The following is a 26949-nucleotide window of genomic DNA, read 5'->3' as shown; positions in this document are numbered from 1 at the left end:
GCGGCAGCCATGTAAATGTAAATGAAGCCGCGATCATTTAAATCGCGGCTTCATTTACCTTTGCCTAAAAAACAAATCTACATGCCTCTGCCGACAGAGGCATGTAGTTTAGACGTACCCAAGGAGTGGCCAAACTATGTAGTGAACTACATTCAAACCAGACTTGAGTAGTGGGGCTGTGCCATGGAACCCAGGTCTTTTTTTCTTAACTACATTTAGATTATATTGCTGAGTAGCTCACTATTGGAAAGGTAGATATTGTAAAATGGAACATTTATAATTTAATGAAAGAAATATGACATTTTTAGATACAATCCACTTTGGCTCTTTTAGGAGAGATTTTAAAATACGACTTAGTTTGTAGACACTTTGGGCCAAATTCTAAAGTGAATGTAAGAGCGTTCAGGTTGCTGTAATGTAAACACTGAGTGAATCAGAAGAATGTGAAAGGTAGGTATGTCAGGATTCTTGCAATCACCTTTACATTTGGTCCCAGGCTAAATTTCTCTGTAGGAAACTGTATCATCAATAAAGAAAATATCTTCAACCGCAGTTGTTTCCCTTGATATCCTTTTCTGGTATCCAACCATTTCATGCTGACTATAGCACTGTATATTTAGTTTATTCTATAACTTAACTATACAGAAATTCATACATATTAGACATTTATTTGCTGAACTTTGTGCTCTCTTCTTCTTGAATACCTGGTGCTTTCCCCAGTGGAAAATCTCTGCAGTACCATCCAGAAAATTCCTCTTACTTTCCCAACCCACCCTAATCCAGAATCACTCACATCTGGATATTAAGTACAAACAAATTGGGATGTAGCTAATTAGTTGATTTTAAGCAATCTAAATACAAAGCCAGAGTCTCTGCTATAATGTTATAGGTACTTTGTTCTGCCTGCGTTATGCAAAAGGGTCAGAAAATGTCCTTGTATAGGTGAATTCTTGGCTGGCATAAATCTAATGGAAAGGGTGCCATTCCATCCAGCTCAATGCCAGATCTAGGGAACTATAACTTAACTAGGGTATTGACAGCCCCCTTTTCTCCTTTGCCAGGCAGAACTCAGGCCCTGGAGAGATTTGAGTCCATGTGATATGGGGTTCACTCACCATGGATGGCACCTTCTCCTGGAGGCCCTGGGGAATAGACTTATTCCTCGTCTGACACCTCTTCTTGTGGTCTGTAGCCCCTCTCTTGCTCCAGGAGCTGAAGCTTCCAGTTTATAATTCTGCCCTTTGGCGTAGATCACTAGGGCTATGTCTAGACTGCAGGCTTCTTTCGAAAGAGGCTCTTTCGAAAGATCGCGTCTAGACTGCAGGCGGATCTTTCGAAAGAGAAATCCGCTTTTTCGAAAGAGAGCACCCAGCGAGTCTGGATGCTCTCTTTCGAAGACGGCCTCTTTACATTGAAGAACGCCTTCTTTCGAAAGAGGAACTTTCGAAAGAAGGCGTTCTTCCTCGTGAAATGAGGTTTACCGCCATCGAAAGAAAAGCCGCGTTCTTTCGAAATAATTTCGAAAGAACGCGGCTTGAGTCTGGACGCAGGGGAAGTTTTTTCGGGAAAAGGCTACTTTTCCCGAAAAAACCCCTGAGTCTGGACACAGCCTAGGAGTTTGCCCTTTGAGGAGATAGTGTCTCTGGACCTGCTGACTAAGCAATGCCAGTCTGTCAGTAGATGGGAGAGGTCTTAGGTCTGCCCACAACTCTGGGTTCTAGCCTAGAGACCCTACAACATATTGCCAAAATTTACCAAATCTTGCTAATTTCTCACTGGGCAAGCTGTTTTCTAACTACAGGCTTTCTTCTCCATTTTTCTATCATCTGGATTTGTCCTATCCTCAGGGCTGGGTTCCCAGGCCTTATTCTTCCCTCCTTCTCTCTCTTATACAGAGAGGGTAGCTGCAAACTGCCTCACTGTAACCATTTTTGTGGCCCATTTCCTGGTTTTATAGTAGCTCAACAGGCAGGGCTGAATCTTCTAATCGGGGGTTGCTTCCTTAGTCTGAACCCCTCATATGTGCTTTATTTCATTCATTGGCCCCTTTCTCAGCTTTCTTCACCCTTTCCAGATTGGTGTGGGGTGAACACTCCGTCACATCACAGAAGTAATATCTTCAGTGGCAAATCCAATTGGCTGTGTCTACATTAGCAAGATTTTGTGCAAAAGCGGCGGTTTTTGCGCAAAATCTTGCCGCCTGTCTACACTGGCCGCGAGTATTTGTGCAAGAACACTGACGTTGTAATGTACAAAATCAGTGCTTTTTGTGTAAATACTCTGACGCTCCCGCTCAGGGATAAGTCCTCTTGCGCAAGAGGCCAGTGCAGACAGGTAACACCAGTTTCTTGTGCAAGAAAGCCCGATGGCTAAAATGGCCATCGGAGCTTTCTTGCGCAAGAGAGTGTTTACACTGGCACAGATGCTTTTGCGCAAAGGCACCTGCCAGTATAGACACTCTCTTGCGCAAATACTTTTAACGGAAAAACTCTTCTGTTAAAAGTATTTGTGCAAAATCATGCCAGTGTAGACGCAGCCATTCTGTTTTTTAGAAATATGCTCTTGTTTTATTAACACGAATGAGCATATTTTTCAAAGGTTTGAAAAATAGTTATCTTATGCGTATGACACACTCCAAGTACATCATTTTTCTGGCAATGTTATGTCCGATGGTGCACATTATGCAAAGAACCACAGGCATAGAATTGCTAGCTTCCTCCTGCCAAAATCATGTCTAAAGTGATCCAGTCTTGCTGCCCTTGGGTAAATGTCCCATTGACATTAAGGGGGAAGTTCATTCCTGATCAGTGAGATATATTCTTTAAAAAAAAAAAGAAAACTATAGATATTTGCATTATCATTTTTGTAAATACCCTCCAATTCTGGTGGAAGGGAGAAAATTGAAACTGTCTGTAAGAATCAGTATTGAAATAGAGCATTTTAAAACACTCATGCCCGGTGCTTCTTGATTTTTTTTTAGGAAGAATTAACATTTTGAGATAATATCTGTTTTTTCATAGGTTTGCAGTGGTTAAATCAATAGTTAATGAGGTTCATGATGTAATTCAAGCTTCTAGTTTGTTTATGCTAGACCAACTTTATCCATACTCCAAACAAATTATCTCTTATAATCACCAGCCTGAAGATAAATCTCTAAATGTTTTTCTGATGATAGTGCTGTAGTTGGCAGGTGTTAAAAGTGCCTCCCAGGGACAAAGATTGAAGATGGGCTTGTTCCCACAAATCCTTCAGGCGAGGATGTTTAGCTCTCTATCCTGTCATTTGCAGAGGAACCTTGTATGGTGCCCTGCTAATGAAATCTAACAGGCAAAGGTCATATATCTTTGTGAAGAAAAATGCAAAGCTGGTGAGTGATGAATGTGCTCTGTGGGGTTCAGTGGACGGTGCTTAGGGATAAAATCCATATTTAAACAGTATTGTAGGCTGGCAGTATTTGGCATATCTGTATTCTTTATGCTTTAAGTACCCTTTATAACCCCTCCCCCTTACCTGGTGATATGTCTGACATAAATATGAAAATAACTTCAGTTTGCTCAGAATTTGTTTGCTTAAATGGAAAAAATGAAATAAACCCTCTGATTGAATATGTGCAAGTTTTTAGAGTGATAATGAACTTGGGAAACTGCAGTATGTAAAGTACCTCACATAAATATAACAAACAATTTTTATTCTCTCTGTTTATAAAACCTTGAGTTAAAATGTAATATCGTTACAGATAAACTAACTGTAGAACTGCATTATTTAGTGTAAAAATACTAAGCTAATATTAAAGGTTCAGTTATCTGTAAATCAGAAACATCAGGAAATGGAATTTAAACAAAATTTTCAGGTACTAGGTTGCATATAGAATGGTGGTTCTTTAAGAAATCTTTAATCTGAAGTTAAAAGGAATTAAATTAATCAGATATTGTTGAATCACTGCTGTTTTTGGAGAAGTTACCAGTTCATTTGCTGTAGTTATACTGCTGAGCTAAAAGACAGTTCAATAAATCAACTCAAGCTTGATGGATTCTACAAACCATTGCAATGAGTGTGTGGAAGAGGAAAGAAATGTCTTAGTATTCCCTCTTTGACAAAAGGGTATGCAAAGAGCCTAAATGGATGAATGGTTGATTAATTTTGCCAGAAATTTTCTTGACAACTAGAAATGTGGTTTTTTTATTACCATGTTTGTATGTGAGCTATTTTATAAGGTGTGAGTTTTTACATAAAAAATTATATCTGAGACTTATCTGTATAAAATGTATAGCTCCTGGTCACTATGTATGCTACCAATGTCTCTGTACAGCATTGTACACTATAGCCAGCAGCATGGCCCATGCTAATTTTGCCTATTATCTCTCACTATTCTGTCAACAAAGAAATCAGATACTGCACATGATTCAGCATTGATCTTATGAGTGCACGTAAAAAGCTTCTGCTTTCTCAATAATATTTTAAGTGGATTTGCAAGCCAAGAAAATAGCTGAAAATTTGATGCATGTTCTTGGCATATTATGTAGCAAGAAAAGCATGGTACAAAGACTGACAAGGATATAAACAGATATAATTGCTCTTTTCAGTTGCATGCAACCCTCTATTTAAAAGTACAGTTCCCTGACATATACTTTCTTCTATTATATCTTTCTCTCCTGCATATTTATATAGCTAGATTTTCAAATGAGTGACTTTTCTTTTTCCATATGAAATTTGACCCCGTTCAGGCATCAAGTTATAGACACAAATTTTACTGGCCCAAAAAAGAGCAACTGAAAAAGGGAAGCCAAGCTTCAGCTTATGGGGAAGTATAAACCATAAAAACTTACAACTACAGAAACATTTGTAGTCAAAGTGGCAATTTCATCTATTGGTGTAGGAATAGATGTGATATGTTGATTAAAAAGGAACAACTAAAAAAACAAGCAGAAGATTTACAGGCTTTTGGGCAAATGATTTTTTTCCCTTAAATGTGGTAAGCAAATATATAGTAAACAGTAGGGATATAAGAGTGCAGCCATTTAAATGGGTAACTGATAAACATGAGCTTATCGGTTACTCATGGTAACACACTTCTCCCAGAATGGCTCCTGGGGCCAGCTGCTGCCTCTGTACCAGAGGCAGCAGGATGGGTCAACAGGCAGTGTACGCTAGCTCCAAGGGAGCCAGCTGCTGCACCGTACTGCAGGTATGTGCAGACATGTAACCACTGAAAATTTCAGTCGTTTACACAGCCAATTACTCTCATTTTAACATTCCTAGAAAACAGAGTTTCCCTCTAGCCCACCAGTTCAGAATCATTCCCATCCCTATCTTAACCCCTGAACCTGTACCCAAGTTTGCCTCTGTTAGACTTAATGAAGCCATCATGTTAGTAAGTGCCATCATGTTATAGCAGTATACCAGTCTGTGCACCCCTGAGAAATGTCAGTTGCTGTTTATTTAATATTAGTTAAAATGATTGTTTCTTGTTTGTAGTGTTGTTATACCAGTGTTAGTCCCAGGATATGAGAGAGACATGGTAGGTGAAACAATCTATTTTAATCAACCAATTTCTGTTGATGGAAGGGACAGGCACTTGACCTTCACAGAGATCTTCCTCAGGTCTGGGTAACATTCTGGTTACCTTCCTCAATCCTGAGAAGAGCTCTGTGAAGGCCAAAAGACTGTCCCTTTAACCAACAGAAGTTGGTCCAGTAAAATAGGTAACCTCAACCATCTTGTCTCTCTTTAATCATTTCTTATCTCTCATGCAGAAACAATAGCAGTTAACCAACTATTTCTGCTTCTGTGTGTCCATGCTACCAAAATTCTCTGAGAGGGTTAGTTTGTATAGACTTTCAAGAAGTCTTTAATAATTTTTTCTCACGAGAAACTATGAAACTACTCACATTACTGAGCATTTTGTACTGTAATATTTCAGAGATTGCACTTTAAGACTCTGAAAAGGGTAAACAATTAATGTTCTAATCTAGAGTATAGGTTGCCTATCCATAATAGAAGGATTCCTTCTTTCCTATGGAGGAAAATGCATAGTTTACTTAAGTCTGGTATGCTGGAGGATGAGTCAGTTTCTGAAGTATCAGGCGTGGACCACTGCTGAAAGTAGTGTTCCAATGATTTAATATCCTGAACCAATATAACTGTTCTTATTTTCTTCTAACATATGGAAAGGCCATACTCCTATTGTCAAGCTGAAGACATTGCCAAAATATGCGGTCTGCCCTCGACAACTTTGAAAAGATGGTTGATATAATTATAATTTGCTTGTTTACCTGTATAACTTTTTTTTAAAAATTTTGATACTTTCCAGTTTATGCACTCCCAGAAACCCAATCTTGACCTGTGCTACATGCGTACAAAGCACAGGCATTTTAAATTAGTTACAAATATTAATTAAAAAGACTAATTGAAATAGACAAACCAAAGATTTAATCTGCACTCATCTGAAATTTCATCAACAATAGCTGAAGTCTATGTATCTTGGATTACTCCTTCAAAAAGCATGGATTATTATACTCAGAGTAAACAAACAGGAAGTATACATCTGATGTGGAGAATGTAATGCATCAGTGAAACTGTTCAGCTACACCTTCATTGAACACATAGGCTATGTCTAGACTACATCCCTCTTTCGAAAGAGGGATGTAGTTTAGACATACCCAGTGTGATTAATTCCATTGGTTATACTTGTATTCTTGCTTTACTTCCATTGTCTCATTTCTCCTATGCGTCTCTGAACAATCATTCTGCACAGCATTGGCTGGATGATTCTTACTGAACCATGCAACCATCAGCAATCTACTTTTTTCAAGCCTCTGCATAGAAAAAGCAAGAATTTATCCTTACAATCAGTAGTCAGAAGAGACAGTGGGGTATTGTACTTTTCAATTGTTCAGTATCCAATTCTACTTCAGGATACAGGATCTAAAGTTTAAATTCCTTAATTGGTTTACCACAAGCTGCAAGGTGCTCTATAGTGAAGAGTGTGGCATAGGAATTTATATAGAACAGAATGGAACAGAAGCAGCTTTTTCAGATACCACCTCTCTTTCTGTTCTTTGCTTTTGCACATTCATTTGACCTTTTCCTGAAAGCTTAGAATGGCAACTATAAAGAAGAGGGGCAGAATTATATTACTTTTATTCATATACTTTGGGTGTGTCTAGACTACAGGGTATTTTTGGAAAATAGTGGCCTTTTTTCAAAAAAACTTCACCTGCGTCTAGACTGCTGCCACGTTCTTTCGAAATTAAATCGAAAGAACACAGCAGTTTTTTCGACCGCAGAAAACCTCATTTTATGAAGAATAATGCCTTTTTCAAAAGTGCTTTTTTGAAAAAAGGCGTAATTGAATGCAAAAACGGTGCTTTTTCGAAAATACTGGTTGCTGTCTAGATGATCTCTTTTGAAAGAAGCTTGTAGTCTAGACGTAGCCATAGTGTTCTGATATTAATAGTGGGAACAGAAAAACCACATATAGGTAGATTGGTACGTATGGCAGATGAACATAACCTTTTTTTTCTGGTCCCAGAAGAGCAAAGGATTTTGTATTAAGCAGATCCACCAGTTGTGGATACTAAAGAAGGCTAGAACAATAAATGCACATATCCACTTTTGAGCTATCCTGATATCTATACTACTAATTTGTATTTCTTTTTTCAATTTGATGGCCTTACCTGAAAACTTATAAAAGCGGAGTGTGTCTGTTTTCAGGTGGAGGGTTTCTGTAATTACTTTGAATTTACAGTAAATGGCACACAGAAGAGCTCTGCACGTGTGCTATAATAGTGGTGATTGCTCTGTTATATGGTAATTTATGTCATAAAGTTTATCAGTAAACATACAGAAAGAAACAGGAAAGCAAAAATAGTAGCCATGAAATGCAAAGAGTGTCTAGTGAGATAAAGCACGGCTCAACTTGTGTATCACAATGGTTAGAAAGAATTACTTTTATTGAGAAAGTTATAATAGAGACACAGTTATATTCATCGCTTTTACTTTGTGATGGTTGGATATTTTTAGCAAATGAGTTGTCAGCAGAAAGGCTTCATTAGACCCATCAGGATATCTGCCCATGAATAACGAATCCCAAACTGTACTGACAGTTTCCTTGAGCCAAAATGATGGAGCACCTCTGACAAAAGCCATATTGTGCTCTCCATGTGAGAAGTATGGAGAACAAAAGAGACAGTTTGTTCCTAATATGGTCAGGTTAATATTGACACAGTTAGCACAGAAGACTCAGAAGTGTGCGTAATGTACATTTACAGTGATCACTTGGGTAATTGACTGTTGGGTATCATAAATCAGAAAGTGTTACTAGAGAATTACAATTCACTTTTGAGTGTTGTTCCAAGGTTTCTTGTCAAGTAAAATTGTTCAGGTTTGCAAATATGACCACTATTAAATAGGCAATATTCCTGTAACCACTGAAACACATGCATATAGAAGAAGTTTAATTTTTAACAATACTATTAAATATATGTAATGCACTTACTTCAAATTAAAATACAGGTACACAATTACTGAATTTGTCAAGTCTAGAAATACTTCAGAATTATTTAGATTTCTTAAACACCAAGGTACGTTGTGGTATAGATTTTCATGTATGTTAGTTAAGTAAATGCTCTGGAAAAGAAAACAAAATATTGTTTAAAATTTACAGTTCATTGTTATTTACATAATTTCATTATGTTATATTAATATAAGCCTTCTTATATACTTTATATATACAACTTGATATGACTTACAACTCATATTTTGAAGGAAATGGTTTGGAGTTTGTTGGAGGAATGCTAAGATACTGGCTTTTTTTTTTTTTTGTAAAGAGTTGATCACTACACCACATAGTTTGGGACACTTACATAAAAATTCTGCCATACCTGTTACAATAGTTTTGCCTTTGTTACAGGAGTAAACAGAGGACAGCGTGAAAACTAATAAAACATATACATAGCCTTTTTTACCTGCAGAGTGCTGTGCAAATAATTAAAAAAAAAACAAAATAAAAAATATTTAAGTAAAAAAATCTTACAAAAAAGTAATAGGTAATTGACCCTCCCTGTTGTTTTATTGTGCCCTCGTATTCCTTATTATATTTAATTAATTTTATTAGCATATTTTTGACAGACTTTATAATGAATTTTGAATGTGGCAGTTTATCTTGTGAAATCATTTGTAGTCTTCCATTTCTGCAGGAAATAATATATTCACATTTAACATTTACAACAAATGCAGAATTCTACTGGTTGTTCTTTACTCATCTATAGAAAGTTTATTCTTGAAGGTTCTGTAGTTCCAATCTACCATGAATTGTGATATTCTGCCATTTGAAAGAACCTTACTCTTATGATGATGGGTAGTAAAACAATCATTTTTAGTGGATATTTATCTTGCTTGTCAGAAATGAAGCCTATATTTTATGTTAGCTGGAATAATTACAGAAATCTATCTCAGAGCACAACATGTTGATTTAGCTACTTTGTGGACACACTTCACTGAAGTGACTATTCAAAAGCACTTTATGAAACATATATCATTATTGATATGCCGGCATTATACAGGAAACTTTAGAAACTTTTATGTACTAGCAGGCAGCCTTTTGTGAATATTTGAAATAGAGTTAGCTATTGTCTGGTAATACTAATGTGAGTGATACTGTCATTTTGTTGCCATATGGTGTAAAGCTTCCTAACAACACAGACTGAATAAGGAGATATTGGTTTTATGTCTTCTCTAAAGAATGACACATCAGTAGCACAGCATCTCAGAAGCATACTTGGGCAATATTAGAGGGAGCATGGCTGGGTTCCTCAGCTGGTATTTGAACTTGAAGCCTTCTGACTGAGAAATAAGAGATCTGCATCATGCTGAGCTACCATACAGAGTACTAGCTGTATTTGGCTTTTACGTGACAAATTTTCTTCATGGGGTAGGAATCTCTTTCATCTTGCCTCAGTCATGGAATCTACAGGCAGTCCCCGGGTTATGTACAAGATAGGGACTGTAGGTTTGTTTTTAAGTTGAATTTGTATGTAAGTCGGAACTGGTACATATTGTAGGGGAAACTCTAGCCAAACATTTCTCCAGAGCTCAGTTTTATTCTCCCACACCTCACTTCCCTCAGTCTTTTATTCTCAAGCTGAGGTGTCTGCTGAGAAAAGCCACTCCACGTCTCCCTGGTCTGCTGGGGGGGGGGGGGGGCGCTAGCTTCGCATCTCCCTGGTCTGCTGGGGGGAAGCAGCTAGTGCGGGGTTGCCTCACCCCGTTTGTAAATAGATATCCGATGTAAGTCGGATCCATGTAACCCGGGGACTGCCTGTACTTCAATGAAAGGTGCAGATTTACTTAGTGAGAGATTCTTTATTTTGTGAGATGGGAGTGACCCTGGTGGCCAGGGAAAGTATTCTGAGGAAATTATAATGAGGTTATGACTGTTCACTATTTAATAGGTATTCCTACCTTTTTGCTATGTATATAATGCACTGGTTTTGCGCAAGAAGTATGCAATTGAGGCTAAGCATGGAATATCGCCAAGGCTCATTTACATAATTAATGAGTGGAAGCTTTTTGCACAAGAGGCTTTTGCGCAAAAAGGAGCCGTCTGCATGGCTCATTCTTGTGCAAAAACCCCCTCTTGTGCAAGAGCCATTTTTCCAGGAAAAAAAAAAGCGGAAAAACGGCTCTTGTGCAAGAGGGGGTTTTTGCACAAGAAGGAGCTGTGGAGATGGATTTCTGGAGAGCAGCAGTACCCAGAAATTCTTTTCCCTGTTATCAGCTCAGCTGTCACAGAGATTGTACCCTTTCCTCTCTGATGAAAACTTTGTCTGAGTTTTTTGTCTCTATCATCTCCAGGCTAGACAATCCACCCTTCCTATGGCTATGTAAATCCCTATGAAAACTTCAACTAATATGGACAGTGGCTGTTTGCCACGTCAGAAGGACATTTAAAAGTGAGCATAATATGCCACTGTTGTGTATTTTATATTGGCTGGCAGACTACACTGAGTGCAATTCAAAGTGTTAACTATAGAGCTGGCTGTTTCTCATTGCTTGCATATGTAAGGGGACTGTTAGCCCCTTACTAAAACTTTGTGGGAGTTTTTGGTTCGCCAGCTCCCAGTGTCAAAAGGGGAAGGGTCCATGAGAAATCAGGGCCCTGAGACTGACGGACCCTAGAGACAATGGAAAGCAGCCAACACTCCAGCTCGGCCTGATTGACAAGTTGAACAGGCCAGTGAGGAAAGAGAGAGGCCAGGCCCCGTCCTCCCTGTGACCTGGGATTTTTCTGGGTCTCTCTGAGCAAGGAGAGAGCTGAGACACAGCTAAGAGGAGCAAGCTGTGTGGAGAAGCAGTCCTGCAGCAACAGAGCCAGGCACCTACAGCCCAAGGAGTGCAAGCTGTGCTGAGGGGCAGTCCTGCAGCAACAGCGCCGGGCACATCCAGCCCAAGGAGTGCAAGCTGTGCTGAGGGGCAGTTTTGCAGCAACAGAGCCAGGGACACACAGCCCAAGGAGCGCAGACCATGTGCTGAGCAGCAGACTGGCAGTGCTCAAAGAGCCAAAAGAGACAGAGAAGCAACGCAAGGAGCTGGAGACTGGCAAAGCAGCACAGTCTGCAGCTGGGTGTGATGAGCAGCAGGGACCAGCAAAGTGTGGGAAGAGGCTCTGGGCAGGAAGATATCACCAGCCAAGAGGCCCAGCAGGCCAGACTGGGAGAGGGGTCTGGCCACTTAGAGCTTGAGGCTATGTGGTCACTGCCAGAGCAAGCGTGTCCAGCCTGCAGCCCCCCTGCAGCACATCCAGGGCCTCTAAGGGGCCTATAAGGAAGAGACTGTGGACTGTCCTTACACTCTGCAGACTGCTGTTTTGATGTCCCCATGCTACAGAGCAGGGCTGTGTGTTCTCATTTAACCATTCTAATTTTTTTCTTATTCTTTTCTCTTTAATCAGTTGATGTTTAATAAATTGTATTTGCTTTGAACCTTATGAAATGATCACTGGGCCAAGAAAGCATGCAATGTAAAGAGAGCACCTCGGAGTGGGGACACCCTAACTCCTGCCCCTAGTGACTACAGGGTCGGGGATTAAGCCCCAGGAAACCTGGGCCCAGCCTTGTTGGGGTTTTGAGGACTCTGCTACTCAGGAGAGTGGAGGGGGAGCCCTCAGGATCAGGGAAGCCGCGGGGAAAAGGAAGTGGGAGTGGGGGCTCAGATCCTTTCACTGGTCCATTTCACCGGGGTGGTATAGAAGCCAGGAAAGTTCCCCACAATAGCAGGACCATTCCCCCGCTTACACATAGTGCTGTGGTGGGGACAGATGCTATGCTGCTGTCTGAATTGAATCAAAATCCCGCACTGATGGCTTCAGTATAAATAAAGGCCAGCTGCATCTCCTTTGTCAAAGCCAATTCCTAAACAGCAAAACATAAACATAAAGCACCTGTGGAAACAGGGCTACAGTGCATTTAGCTACTCCCCTCATGGAGGTGGTTTACCTAGAGTGCTGGGAGAGCTCTCTCCCAGCACGTCTGTCATTGCCACACTGCCATTTCAGACAAGGCTTAAGAGACAAAGAGGCCTTCCTTTATACAGCAATTTTATAATATGAACCAGAATTCATAAGAGGTACAGTCAGACTTTCCAAAATTGCCAGACTTGCTACATCCATATCTTGCAAGCTGAAAATTTTTTTGTTATAGAACCCTAACAAAACTTAATTCTCTGGGGGAAAGTGTAATTAGCTATATCCATTTACTAAAAACACCTTTGAAGTTGCAAAAATGAGTATTTCCATTTCCACTTGTGCTGCTCTCCTGTAGCAATGATTTCACAACTTTTAGTTGTCCTCCCAGATGGAATCAATGCCTCTTGTGATTGATAATCTTAATTTCAGCCTGAATTGGGGGCGGGGGAGGTAGAATTCTGAATAGGAGTGTACTGAGGCAAAACAATGTAATTTATATGCACTTTAAGACCTCCTTTTTACTGCCAGGGAGATGGAAAGATGATTTAGTGTACATGAGAATCAGGCCCTAAATATTAAATCCCACAAGTTCCGTGGATGCCCGATGAAAATAAATACAACACCAATTTGTGACAAAAACAGAGAAACATGTATGTTTACCAGTTAATGTGAATGACAAAAAGTGAATAAATAAAATGTATAATTTATGCATTTTATGTTCTCATAAATCATTTGCCTGTCAACATTTCCATAATTTATTAATTTATGAATCTTTTAAGCATAATAATGGAAATTGGCTGACATAAATCACTAAAGGTTTCAGTGAGAATATTTGTGTTTATATTAGGGATATGTGAGCAGTTTGCATAGACTGCAGAACCCATTGGAAATCAAGAGGTGGATTGGGGTTCATTTCTATTAGCAAAGCGCCATGATTCCCAACTCTAGGCTCATGCTATTCACACAGTTTTATCCTAGTCATCTGATTGATGCCTCTCACCTTGGAAATGTATGTTCAACCTGGCCAAATCAGTTGCAATGGTGTCTTCAAACAGTTTGACAATGGGTAGTCCTCTAGTGTGCTTAGATCACAGCCTATCAGGCTGACCAATATTGTCTCATTGTACTCCCCAATCTGTCTGTTCATATTCATCTGTTGTCTCTTGGTTTTTTTATGTAGCTGATAAATTCTTTGGGACTGAGGCTGTCTTTTGCTCTATGTCTGTACAGTGTGCAGCACAATGGAGTTCCGGTCCATGACTAGGGCTCCTAGTTCTATGATAATACAAATAAATATTAATAACAGTAAGTTGCATCAGGGCCAGAACTTATCCCCGGAATCAAGGAGCTGAATCAAACTGTCTGGTTACACTCCCCACAACCCCTCTTATGGTAAGAAAAAAAAAGGATAATAGATGCCTAATGTATTTATTGTGAAATGGGTCTGAATTTCCATAAATAGTCTCTCACAGTTGATTGCCAATAAACTATTTTTTACTGACTCTAGGTACCCTAGCTTCTGTATTTTGCATTTTTAAACTAATTTAGTCCCATTTAAAATCACTGTGCTCGACTTACGATGTACATCTGTCAGAATCTGATATGGATGTCCAACAATAAGATGCTACCCTCAGTTTGTGTAGCAATCCTAACACATGCATTGTTACACAGCACACAAATAACAAGATGGACATGCATCTTTAATTAGAAATACATATTTTTTTTTGTAAACACTTGACACAAAGAGTTTTTTTGTTTTAATTTTCACTTAAGGAAAAAAGAAACATTTTTGGACATATTTGAGCGGATTAATAAATAGTATTTGTATATATGTAACCAAAACAGCAATTTATCAGGTAGAAGTCAGATGGGAATTGGGGAATTGGGAATGGGGAATAAAATGCCAACCTGTATATGCAGTTGTGCTGTACTGATGATGAACTGCTGTTTATTCAGGGACCGCATAGCTTAGCAGCAACAGAAGAACCATCAAAGCATATGACATTGTGTTTAGCTAGAAGACAACAATAAATTATCTCAAATACAAATAACACAAGCATAAAGGAAGAATACAAATGTTTTCTCAGACTTAGCTCATTATTCTTCTGTGTGGTTGTACTGAGAACTCAGAATTAAAGAAAGACAGATCATAGATATTGCATGTGCTTCTTTTATTTACACTGAAAAAGATGCATCTGGGTTACGCTGAAAAATCTTAAGGTATGATCCATACTATATAGGTAGGTTGGCGTAAGGCATCTATGTGGGTGCAACTTTCCTGCTTAATACATGCATCGCTGACACTAAGGAGAGAAGTGTGGACATGCAAAAGCGATTTAATTATGGTGGTGGTTGTACATTGTTATAAATTAGGTTGACATAATTTTGCAGTATAATTTTGTATGTTTATACATACTTTAAAGCCCATTTACAGTCTCAGAGTGTTTTAGAGTGGCTTAAGTAAATGAGAATTTAGCACAATACTTGGTGTGATTTTCTTCTCCTCAATTGTAGGGATAACATATTAATGTATTAAAAATGTGATTCCCCCAAATGGAAGTGACTCCCCATAATTTGTTCCCCACAACTTAAAGTGTTTAGATTTATTAGGATTCTTCTTCTTATTATTATTATTATTTGTTAAGATTGTTAAATGTTTAGATTCATGATTATTATTGCCCCTTTAGAATATAATATATTAGGTCATGTAACTTAGAACTGTTAAAAATATAATCCTAACTGTTAAGAATATAATCCTATGTAGCCAGAAACAGCCCCCCCCCCCTCTCTGTGCTCCAGGGCATGCACAAGCTTGTGCAAGAGGCTGCTTGAAATTGACATTGCAGAGATACATTGTAACAATGCATTGTCAAGCCACTAACTCTGCTATGGGAATCAAGCCCTGTAATTGTCTAAGGGCATTGTTAATTTTACTTAGCAGTCAGAGAATGTTTTAAGCAATACCACCCAGAAACTTTCTGTAACTACAACTTTTATTATTATACAAAATACTGTATGAATATATGAGAGAGTGCTTGGATGATGAATGAATGGCTCTGAGAGGTGCCAGCCTGAGAATACAGCAACAAAGGGCTGAAGAAGGCGTCAGGTGCCAGTGCAACTAAAAGGTGTCAAGTGGAGAAAACCAAGTACTGGAGGTCCACCCGATGAGATCACTGACGAGCACCTGGCAGCCACCCTGGAGACATCAGCATGATGCAGCAATTTCCATAGACTGGCATAGGAAGAAATTCCTATAAGAACTGGACTAAAAAACTATGGAGCCAGAGTCCAAGGTTCTGCTGCCAAACTACCAGGAGCTTCAGATGCGCATCTGATCAGGACTTCGCTCCCCACTACCATCACTTGTGTACAGAATACCTGGCCAGTATTCTGTCACAAGCAACTTCCAGGCTGGTAACTATAACAAATACACAGAACCTGAATGAATGTATGAATGAATGGTTATATATATATATCTATATATCTATATTTATATATAAAAGTGTATAAGGGTTGAGTAGTGATAGGAATAAGTAGTTAAACAACGTTGTTTGCTTCTATCTTTTCTTTATTTTTTTATTATTATCTTTACAATAAATGTGGCTTTTTGCCTTATCCCCCTCATAAGATCCTGCTTGCTTTTATTTGGTATAACACAATGATGTGTATTTGTTATTCAATAAATTATGATAGCTGCTCTTGTGTACAAATTTTAAAACTACATTGTATCACAGCTATTATAGAACCAGTTAACATGTTTCTATCACTGGGGATTACACACTATCACAACATTGGAAAGAATTGCATGCCTTCAAAGAGCATTGGATTAGGCCCTGACTGAGGGTATGCCTACACTACAGAGTTTTTTCAGAATGGCCGTTTTCTGAAAAAACGTCATTTATGTCCACACTGCAATCACATTCTTTCAGAAAAAAATCGAAAGAACATCGGGGTGTTTTCAACATTGGCAAACCTCTTTCTGCAAGGAAGAAGCCTTTTTCCGAAAGAGCTCTTTTGGGAAAAGACATGCGTGGACAGGGAAGAGGGAGTTCTTTCGAAAGAAGAGGAAAGAGAAAAAAGCACAGGTGCCCTGGTGGCCACTCCATCCATAGTAATCACAGCTTATATGTGAGATAGCATCCATTCAATGTGGATGCTATCTTTTGAAAAAGCAGATTGCTTTTTCAATGCGCTTTTGCTGTGTAGACACTCTCTTTTGGAAAACGTTTTTTCAGAAGATCTCTTTCCAGAAAAGCTTCTTCTGAAAGAAGCCTGCAGTCTAGATGTAGCCTGAGGCAAGAATTCTGTGAATAAAATAGTGTATGATAATGTAATTAAAGGCTGTACGATAATGCATATGTACAAGGGAGAAAATTAAAGTTGCACAGGCAAGTTAGATGTGTCTTTTTCTAAGTTTTGAGTGTTTGACTTTGCTACTTTAATAGCATTTTGTTAACAGTTATTTTAAATGCAACATTATGACAACTTTCAATGTTTCAGTATTTGTTTCCATTCTACTTCACTTCTCAAATGTTTTCACAAAAAAGGACGTGTGTATGAGTATAGATACTGTAGTGGTGAAGGTACTCAGCTAGGATATGTGCGACTGAGGTTCAAGTTTCTGTTATGCTTGTTTTTTTAAGATGAAAAATTCAGGAAGAGCAGAGAATGTTCCACATCTGTGGTCAGTACGCTAAGTGTCATAGTGATTTCCTTTCACCTGAAGACCTTCCTAACAAAAGCTTTATGGAAACAGACCAGATAAAACTTTGTGGACCGGTTCTAGGAATAAGCTATCAAATCCTTTAATATATAATTTCTTGTCATATTTCAGGATTGCATATTTCACAGGAATATCACTGGTGACCTGAAAGCATTTATAGATAAATATGGTTTTGATGTTCTCGTCATTTTGGCTAACTATTTATCAGAAGAAGAGCAGACTAAACGACAAATAGCGGTGTACTCAGAAAACGTAGAGTTGTGCAATCAAGTAAGTACTGTAAAGAAAGAATAAAAATTTATTGATCCTGAACTGTGTGTGCTTGAAAACAGTTATTATATAATTTAATGGGTTAAATACCAAATAACCATTTCACATGTGATGATGTGGGTGCTATCATATTTTATCGTCACAGATTTGGAATGACTGCATTATTTATGTTTGCAATACTGCAGAAGCTCTGTTAGGCCTGGACTATGAGAGAGACAAGGTGGATGTTGTATCTTTTATTGGACCATCTTCTGTTTATAGAAGCAGAGGTGATGTGTGTGTGGGGGGGGGAGGGGGGCATACATGTGGGTCATCCCCACCTTCTCTCTCTCCCCCCCACCCACTTTGCTGGTTGGCTTGTACTGAGCATGCTTAGATGGACTGAGCATGTTCATTAGCACTGCTGAAATGGCTGCCCTTATTCCCCCCATTATGGGCAAGCATGGATTGTCTTTGGTGGAAGAGGGATGCTTTTAAGCTTCACAGAGCTCTTCCCCAGACCTGTGCGTGTCCCTTCTATCTGTAGAAGTTGGTCCAATAAAAGATATTACTTCACCCACCTTATTTCTTGCATTATTTATATTATATAACAAAGCACTGCTGTAATTTTCAGTGTTCCAGAGCAGTCAAACATCAAGATCCCATGGGCAAAAGAAAGATAAAGGGAATATATAGATGACTTTTTATTTTAAAAAATGTTCAGTATTCTGTTTCCTGTATGCCTTTTACAAATTTTAGTCGGCTTTCCTAGAGTAGCAAACAAAAATCTGAGTTTATTTTAGAAGTGAAGAATTAATTGGAAAAGTCAACTTACAGCATTTCCAGTAAATATTTGTTAAATAATTAGCATTATGAACTGGCCTTCTTGAATTTAAGGGGGTTAGTGAGTTCAAAGTTCATTATAAAGACAGGTAAAGGAAGATAGCTGAGAAATCAATAGCCAAAAATAGGTAGGCAGTACTACTAATAGTATATGTGTCTAACTATCCTTTCAATAACTTTTTGAAACCCCTGTATTTTCAAACAGATTTGCTGTGAATTAGAAGAATGTCAGAATCCCTGCCTGGAGCTGGATCCTTTGGAATGTGGATGTGACCAGTTCCTTGTGTATCACCAAGACAATACTTTGGTGACCGGTGATCAAATTTTTCTAATAATTAAAGAAGTTATTAACAGAAGACAGCCAGAAATGGCACCAAACAGCAGAACTTCCTCTACTGAAGCGGTTGCTGGGAGTGCTCCACTTTCACAGGGATCTTCGGGTATCATGGAGCTATATGGTTCTGACATAGAACCACAGGCCAGTTCTGTCAACTTTATAGAAAATCCTCAAGATCTCAATGGATCAATCCAAGCCCAGGTGGATGTTAATACAGATCTTGTGAGTCCAGACAGTGGCTTGGCTACCATTAGAAGCAGCCGGTCTTCTAAGGAGAGCTCAGTTTTTCTCAGTGATGATAGCCCAGTTGCAGAAGGTGCTCATCACAGTCTCCTTCCAGGTTTTGATTCTTATAGCCCCATTCCTGAAGGGGCAATACCAGAAGAACAACCACCTCAGTCTAGAAACAACAGTGATAACTTCGATCTTTTCAGTTTTGATCTAGCACCTAGGGTTACAATTCGATCTGAATCTTCTTCTCGTTCTGTTGATTATTCCCCAGCAGATGACTTCTTCCTGAATAGTGATTCATCAGAAGGACAGCCACCTATTGTGCAGAAAGAACTTGATGAGACAAATTTATCACAAAATGACATGGCTAATTATTCACCCGACTTACTAATGATTACAAATGAAGAAGACAATTTAGTAGAATTTGATGATGAATTTAGGCAAGAAAATCCTGGAGATTTGTCTGAAAAAACTTCAAGTTTGACTGATTTTGTGGAAGATGTTTCTTCTTCGCCTGAGGTGTTGAAAAATATTGAAACAAAAATTCCCCCAACTCCTATGAACAGTCTTGTGGAAAGTTCGCCATTAGATAATGGATCACCACTGTTTTTTTCACAAGATGTGATTAAAAAAATTAATGAAATAGATAGTGGAAACTATTCACAGTCACGTGAGAGGTATGGAAGCTGGTGGGATGGTTTTGAATTAGATTCTAAAAATGCTGATGCATGGAGTTCAAGTGAACAGGAATCTGTATTTCAAAGCCCTGATTCATGGAAAGACCGTAAAGCAAGCCCATTACTTCGGGAGCATGTTGATAGAAGAGCCTCAGATTCTGTGTTTCTTCAAAAACAACCAAGGCAGAGGAATTATTCAAGATCAGGCCTGTGGGAGAATCAGTTTAACCCTGTCCAAGATAAACATAAAGAGTTGCAGAAGAAAACCACTGAACTTTCACATGGGCAAAATACTTCTGCAGGGGAGAAAAAACAACAAATGGAGGCATTTACTGATTTGTGGAAGTCCAGTCAACTGACCCGAGTGATATCAGCTCCATGGTGTAACACTGAGAGTGAACAACTTGATGCAGAATCTTGCAATGTCTGGACAGAGTTTGAGCAAGAAGATGGCCCTAATCCCTCAGAAAATGTATGGTGTATGCCCAAACTGGACACAGATAAATCTTCAGTGAGGAGTCTTGACACCTGGGCCATGTCCAAAACTGGTCTATCATATTCTTCAGAATTCACTGCAAAAAATGAGATTGAAAATCCAAACAATGAAGTGTCGCCAGAAGCCTGGAACAAAGGGAGAGTTTATCCAGCGGAAGAATACAGCACATTTGAAAATACAAAGTCCAATATTGACAGTGTGCAGAACAATTCTAATCTAGCCATAGAAAATCAAAATGGATTAGCTGACAGTGAATATGGACCAAAACAATTAGAAAATATGGATGTCTGGGGTCTGTATGAAAAAGACATAGAGAAAGAAGTATTGGAAACTCTGGTTCCATGGGACGATTCTGTTTTCTCATATAAATGCTCAGACTTTAGCTCATCAAATGTGGGTGAAGATTTAATTGTTTCTCCACCAGATACCAATTATTCAACATCTGATTCATACGTATCACCTACATTTATAGAGGATGACAGGGAAAAGGAGAACAATCGTTTTGACAGAGATACAATTTTTGATGAAGTGATTAATTCAAATTCAGATGAATCTAATATATTGGAGGAAACAGATAAGGAATTCTTACCACAACCATCCCTTAGAAGCATGCTGTTTCTAAGCTCAGGGAACACAGAAATGTGGAATATAGGTCTTAATAATGTCTGTCAGTTAAAAACAAAAAACTCTGAAATTACTGCTCTTCCAAACACTTGTACAGTCTCGCTGAATTCAGAACCAATAACCACTAAGTATTTTTCAGGCAATGAGAATAACAGTGAAAGTAATTCAAGTTTTGAGGACATTGGAGTCATGCAAGTGTATAATCAAACAGAAAATCACTTATCTCATCAACATGGTGAATTGAAAACCAAACCAACTGCATCTGAAAAAAATGTAGAAGTATGGAATAGGGTCATTCTTGAGGATACTCAAACTTCAGATATGGGTAAAGGTTTGGGCTTGAAAGCAAGTGACTTAAAAAATGAGGTTTCAGTCAACGGACAAGTACAAGGAAATGTTAATAAGGGCTCAGAGGTAAGACCTCAGCTTTCTGAAGAACAGTTGAATCAGCGCAATGTACACCTACAGCAGAATCATCAGGCAGGATGGGAGAATAAAGCTATCTTGGGTACTTCTCAACAAGAAATAGATGAATATAAAAAAAAGGATGAGATGAGTGGACCGCTAACCATTAGCAATGTTTGGAACACAACCATGCAAGATAACAGAGTATTGCCATCAGTGTTATCCAAACTATCATATTCAGAAGACAATACAACAACATCTGAGGTTCCTAACTCACCAGAAAAAATAAGAAACATTTTCAAAGCTTTAGAAACAGAGAAATCAGAAATGAATATGCCCTCTTCTAGTCCGTCTAACCCTGTCAATCAGAAACAGGAGAAAGAACATTTACAGAACAATGCATATTCTTCTGCAACAAGTCCTGAGGAAGAAAGACATTCTGGGCATTTAGACTTATATAATCCACACAATTTCAGTCATAGTAATATATCACAGTCACTTCTTACAAATACTGATAAAGGAAGTGCCACTAGAGAGGGTGAAACAAGTCACAAGATGGAAAGTGCCTATGAAAGATCTAACAGAGACAAGGATAGCCAAGAAAATAATTCTCTTACCGTGCCTGAAAATCCAGATATCTGGAATGACTCTGCAAAGAATAGTTCCTGGTCAGTTGCATCAAGTCCTTTAATAAATGAAGCACCAGGGATGTTAAGAGAGTCTCAAGAGAGTTTATCTGAGGTACTTCCTAGCAATTTAGACAGCTGTAATTTTGAATTAGGTTTTTCTGAACATAGTCCAGAGATAATTGGTTCTCATGAAGCATCTTTCATTAGTGAAACTGTGCAGATTAAAATTAAAGTGAATCCCTCTTCTGAATCTGCTGAAGTGCCTGACAGTGCAAATAGGTCTATGACGGATAATTCATTATCACATGAAATGGATTCTGGGGAAAGTGATGCTTCTGAAAGTTTAGAAACTGCAAATAAACTTCCAGATGAGGAATATGTTGACATCACATCTCATCATGATTTTCCCCAAATTCTGGGTGATTGGAATCCATATATGTGTGAAGATACACAATCTCCTGTAACAAATCCTCAGACAAGTGAGGTTCTTGAAATGACAGACACCATGAGTAACCTTCTTGGAGATACACAAACCAAAAGTGATTGTGAAGAGGACAATGCATGGAGTGGTTCAACAAATGATTATATAGAATCCAGTGCCACAAGCCCTGATATAAGTGATGCCTCTGCAAATATTAATGTTTGGGAGAGCATGCCAGCTTCTAATCATAGAGAAAGAGAAGCTGTTTTAAATATAACCAATGATAACATAATAGAAAAAGCTCCGGAAAAAGGGGGCTTTGAGAATAAAAGTCAAGAAGAGTCTGAAGAGAGCACAGATCACAAAGTTCCTAAAAATTTAGGTCTTTGGAATGCACATGTAGATGATGATACAGTATCTTCTTTATCAAGTCCTGAAGCAAATGAGGATTCTGAAAATTCAGAGGCACCTCAGGCAGTGATAGAGGTAGAATCCAACCATCAAGCCAATGAGCACATATATGAAACCAAAGAACATGATTATGCACTATCCAGTGAAGTGAGTTCTGAAGACAGTTTAGATGATGAAACTGAACTGGAGAAAGAGGTTCAGATGGCCATCTTAAATAAAAACTCTGAAAATATAAAAGCTTTGAATATATCAAAGGAAGAGGATATTATGCACTTAAATACAACTGACCATAATACATATGAAGCTTCTGAATATTTAGATGACTGTCAGGGAGAATTTCGAGTGAATACCTTCCATGAAAATCATGACCATCCGCGTGTTTGGAATTCCCCAACTTCAGCAGTAGGGCATAATGAAGAATATTCTTCAGAGAATTCAGATACATGGACTATATCATTGCAAGTTGCTTCTGAAACAGATCAAAGGTTCACTATGGAAACATTTGGATTCCCAGATGACAATTCAGAATGGTGGAATTCAGAAATGCATAAAGGCAAATCAATTGAAGATCAATATTCTAATTCAGATGGTGGTTTAGAAATTAACCAGTCAGAAAACATTAATGCCTGGGGAGCACCAATACAAAGTAAGGAACTAAAAGGTGCATATTCTACTCATCCTGGTATCCATACAAATCAGTCTCTCCCTCTGTGCTTTAATGAAGAGAAATATGAAAGTATAATGCACTCCAAGTATATTTACAAGGGTCAAATTGACCCAGATATTGTACAGATTAAACAGTCTGATCCACTGGCACTGGGTGAAAAAGAAAGGGATTTAAAAGATCAGCCTTTTGTCACAGTTGATGGAGATCAAGATATCTCTAAAAATCCCTTTTCAGAAAAGTGGCAACCAGATATGCCAAACACATCAACTCAGACAAACCTAACACTTGATCTTTCAAGAGACCACGTGGATGTAATAACTAGCACTTCAAATAAAGATCAGTTTGTTCAAGAACAATGGAATACCAGTGAAACTTTAGAATTATGCAGCTCTCCACAAAATGCTTTTACTGAAAATCACTCATCCCAAAAAATGATAGGAAAGTTGAGCCTGGGATGGAATGAGTTAGCTGACGTTCCCCAAACCACATTTTCCCCATGTATAGTACAGCACAAGACTCAGGAAAGAAATCAACTATTCTCAGGAGATCCTGATTTGTGGACTGACCCTGAGCAGCTTTTCATTTTGAAAGCGGATGGTGGACATCCTGATATATTAAGTCACTGTGACCAAGACAGCAGTTCACAAGCCTCAAACAGTCCTGATATATGCCAAGAATATGAAGCTAAGCATGCATCTTCCCCATCTATTCATGCTTTGGCCAAGGCTGGAGAAGTTAGTCAGTTACTTCTCCCAATGCCAAATATAAGCAAAGAAGCAGATTTTGATTTTAAACAGCAATTAGTAACTCACAAAGTAGAGACACATCTTGATATAAATAGTCCAGAAAATAATGATGGAACACAGGTTGATTCGCTAATCTCTTCTAAAGCTCATGGACCGTCTGAATGCAGAAAAGAAAATACGTTGAAAGAATCTGACCAAGAAAAGAAACCAGCTGTTGAACTAGTGGATTCAATAGGCTCCTCTGCTGAAGATTTGGGAATAGCTTCCTTAAATCTTAAAGACACTAGTTATGAAAGTAATATTCTTGCCGCTTCAGCCAGTGTAGTTAGCACCCAGAAACATTTAGTTGACACTGTTTTCTTTCCCCTAGATAATTTGGAACAAAACAGAAAAGATACTCATATCTCAGCTGACACTGGGCAAATTTCAGTTATTGACCATACAACAGCGAGTGCTGATGAAGTAAAAATATCAGACATGTGTGTTGATGGGAATGAGACTGGTAGAGAAAATAGCTCCAGTATGTCAGTCGCCAACATTCCATCATTAGGTGAAGTGAGCAAACTGACAGTATTCAACAGCAAACAAAAAGTAGCAGTAGAAAGAGATGCAGTTGAGAAACAAACATTCTTCTTAGAACCCTCATTGGATAGTAATGATAGAGATGCTATAGTTAGTCAGCATGCAGACAATGTAGTAAGAAAACCTGAAAATTTACTTGACAGTCATGATCGTTGGTTGAAAGGATCACTTAATGAACAGTCACCAGCGGTGTACTCTCCTCCATCTGATGTATCATTTAATACAAAAGCCACTGGCAGTGAAGAGGGAAGAAGAGTAAAGCAGGAGTTTTCTGACGATATTTTTGTGGAAATGCCATTAGCTCCACTTAATCCTCAAAAAGAAGAAATGAGCTTTTTGGAGACAAAAGACAGCAATACCAGAGATCAGTCATTTGATACATTTACAGAGTGCTCTCAGGAAGGCCATACATTGGGATATTTACCAATAGAGTCTGAAGTGATGTCTGAATCCTCCGAGAAAGGGGTTTTAGAACATGAGATGGAAAAAAGTAATATTGATTCACCAGCAGGTGGGGCTACAGGATCACCCAATGGTAAGAAATTCTGAACTGTCTAATAAAATAAGTTCATTGAACAAAGTATTAAATGTCAGAGAAAGTGTATTGCTATTATTGCTGACTAATAAGATATAATATAGCAGCTGAATAGTGAGACTTTAACTAAGTGGTATTTGGAATGCTTGTGTCTTCCTGAAACTCTTGACCTTGAAAAGATCTGTATTCTCTTCATTGTAGTTAGATCAAAAAATAAAACTTGGATGAAGGGGGAGTCATTTACTACATCTTTGAATAATGCCTAGTATAAAGGACTCCAGCTTCACTGGCCTCTAGGCACTATCACAATATAAAATAAAAACTAGTAAGAATAATATATAATTTGAGAATAAATTAAAACAGCAGAAAAGCTATCAAAAACAAATAAAAATGGGTTTATTTTGTAGGACTCATTTGAAAAACCATAATCACTAATTGCTAAAAATAAAGTACTGTTTGTTTTTAATTTTAGAAGTCACCATTTATACTGGGGAGAAGGAAATAAATTCCACTGAGAGCCCTGAACTGAGGACACAGGTGAACAAAGATCAGACTACACTAGAGATGGATTACATCCTTGTTACTGCTGAAGAAAATAGATCTGTGAAGAAGGATATTCTTGAAACAAAGGAAAGCGATTTTGCATTTCAAGAAGCTCATGTGGCTGAACAGACAGAGTCTCAGGAAGCCTTTTCAGCAGGCTCCTCAGATACATTTCAGTCAATCTCCATAATAAATGGAAGTAAAGGCCAGTCTTTTCTGAGTACTGAATGGGATTCTTTTCATTTAGCAGAGAAAAGTCCTTCTGTTTTGCCTCAAACACTGGATGCTGAAAAGAGATCCCCTGAAAGCCCAGGGCAAGACCATAGTTGGACAGTGCTAGGCCAAAATGAAGTCAGCGATATATCACCTGAAGAAATTTCCAGCAGGACAGAGACAGTGGACTCAGGGTCTGGACATTCTGTCAAAGAATTGGAAACAGTTTTCGACCAGGAAATTATCCATGACACACAAGTAGGAGTTGAACTAGAAAAACCCCCTCATAAACCATATGAACAAGAAGAATACTCTCCCTTAGACAGTCCAGAGAGGAAAGACAAGAATTCAGGCATCGTAAGGACAGATGCTCTTTCATTGCAGGTTGTTGGTGGTCATGGCAAATGGGATGCACATTTGCAGCATTATCCTGAAGATGGCATGGCAACCGAACAAGAAATGGAGGAGGAAACAGAGTTTCTCAGTGGTGAAAGAGAACCCAGTCGAATCTCAGGGTAAGGAAACGCCCACACATTGTTTATGAGAATCTTCTAGAAAACTATGTTCAGTGTTATTTAAGTAGTTGGGGGGTATGTAAAGGGAACAGCATTCAGAAATAAAGCATGAGTTGTATTTGCAGGATCTGAGTGTGGCAGAATCCCTCCCTTTGTAACAAACAGAACCCACTTTGTAATAGCCCAAAGTGGGACCATTTATAATTGTTTTATGATTTTGGAGAGGATTATAGGAACCGCAGTAGTTGCCCTTCCCTCATAGGGATAATTCCAACCCCAGTCCAAGTCCCCCCCTGGTAGTCTGAATCTGTAGCGTAGAGTGGTGAGAACAGGAGTAGGAGCTGCTATAGCCAGCAGAGAGCTGGGAGGAGAGCATCAAGCCCCATCAGACTGAATGTACTGCAATATAAAAGAGAGGTAGAGTAAAGGATGATTTCCATCATTTTGTGAAGAGAGAGGAAGGGCTGGAGGAGAAGACAGAGGCTAGACAGACACAATCCCTGCATTTCTTCTGCCTTTTTGGCAGTAGAGGAAAGGGCTGTCCTCCTGTAGGAAGTGAAAAGCAATTCTCCTTCCATGCAGAGGAAAGGGAGTGGGGGAGTTCAAAGTTCATGTCCATAGTTCTAAGATCCAGTG

The 26949-nt window shown here is 38.7% G+C and overlaps 1 protein-coding gene across 1 annotated transcript in view; it reads left to right on the top strand.

Moving 5' to 3' along the window:
* The window catches only part of PRUNE2 (prune homolog 2 with BCH domain), a 153456-nt gene that overhangs the window by 60163 nt on the left and 66344 nt on the right, over window positions 1–26949 (top strand). The window contains exons 6-8 of the mRNA XM_006122482.4: window positions 17301–17459; window positions 18487–25042; window positions 25515–26313. Coding sequence (XP_006122544.2) covers window positions 17301–17459; window positions 18487–25042; window positions 25515–26313 — 7514 coding nt within the window. The remainder of the gene's footprint in view (window positions 1–17300; window positions 17460–18486; window positions 25043–25514; window positions 26314–26949) is intronic.

The sequence above is a fragment of the Pelodiscus sinensis genome, chromosome 6 (assembly GCF_049634645.1).
Source record: "Pelodiscus sinensis isolate JC-2024 chromosome 6, ASM4963464v1, whole genome shotgun sequence".
NCBI lineage: Eukaryota > Metazoa > Chordata > Testudines > Trionychidae > Pelodiscus > Pelodiscus sinensis.
The sequence above is the reverse complement of the archived record's forward strand: the minus strand, read 5'-3'. Positions and strand labels throughout refer to the sequence as shown.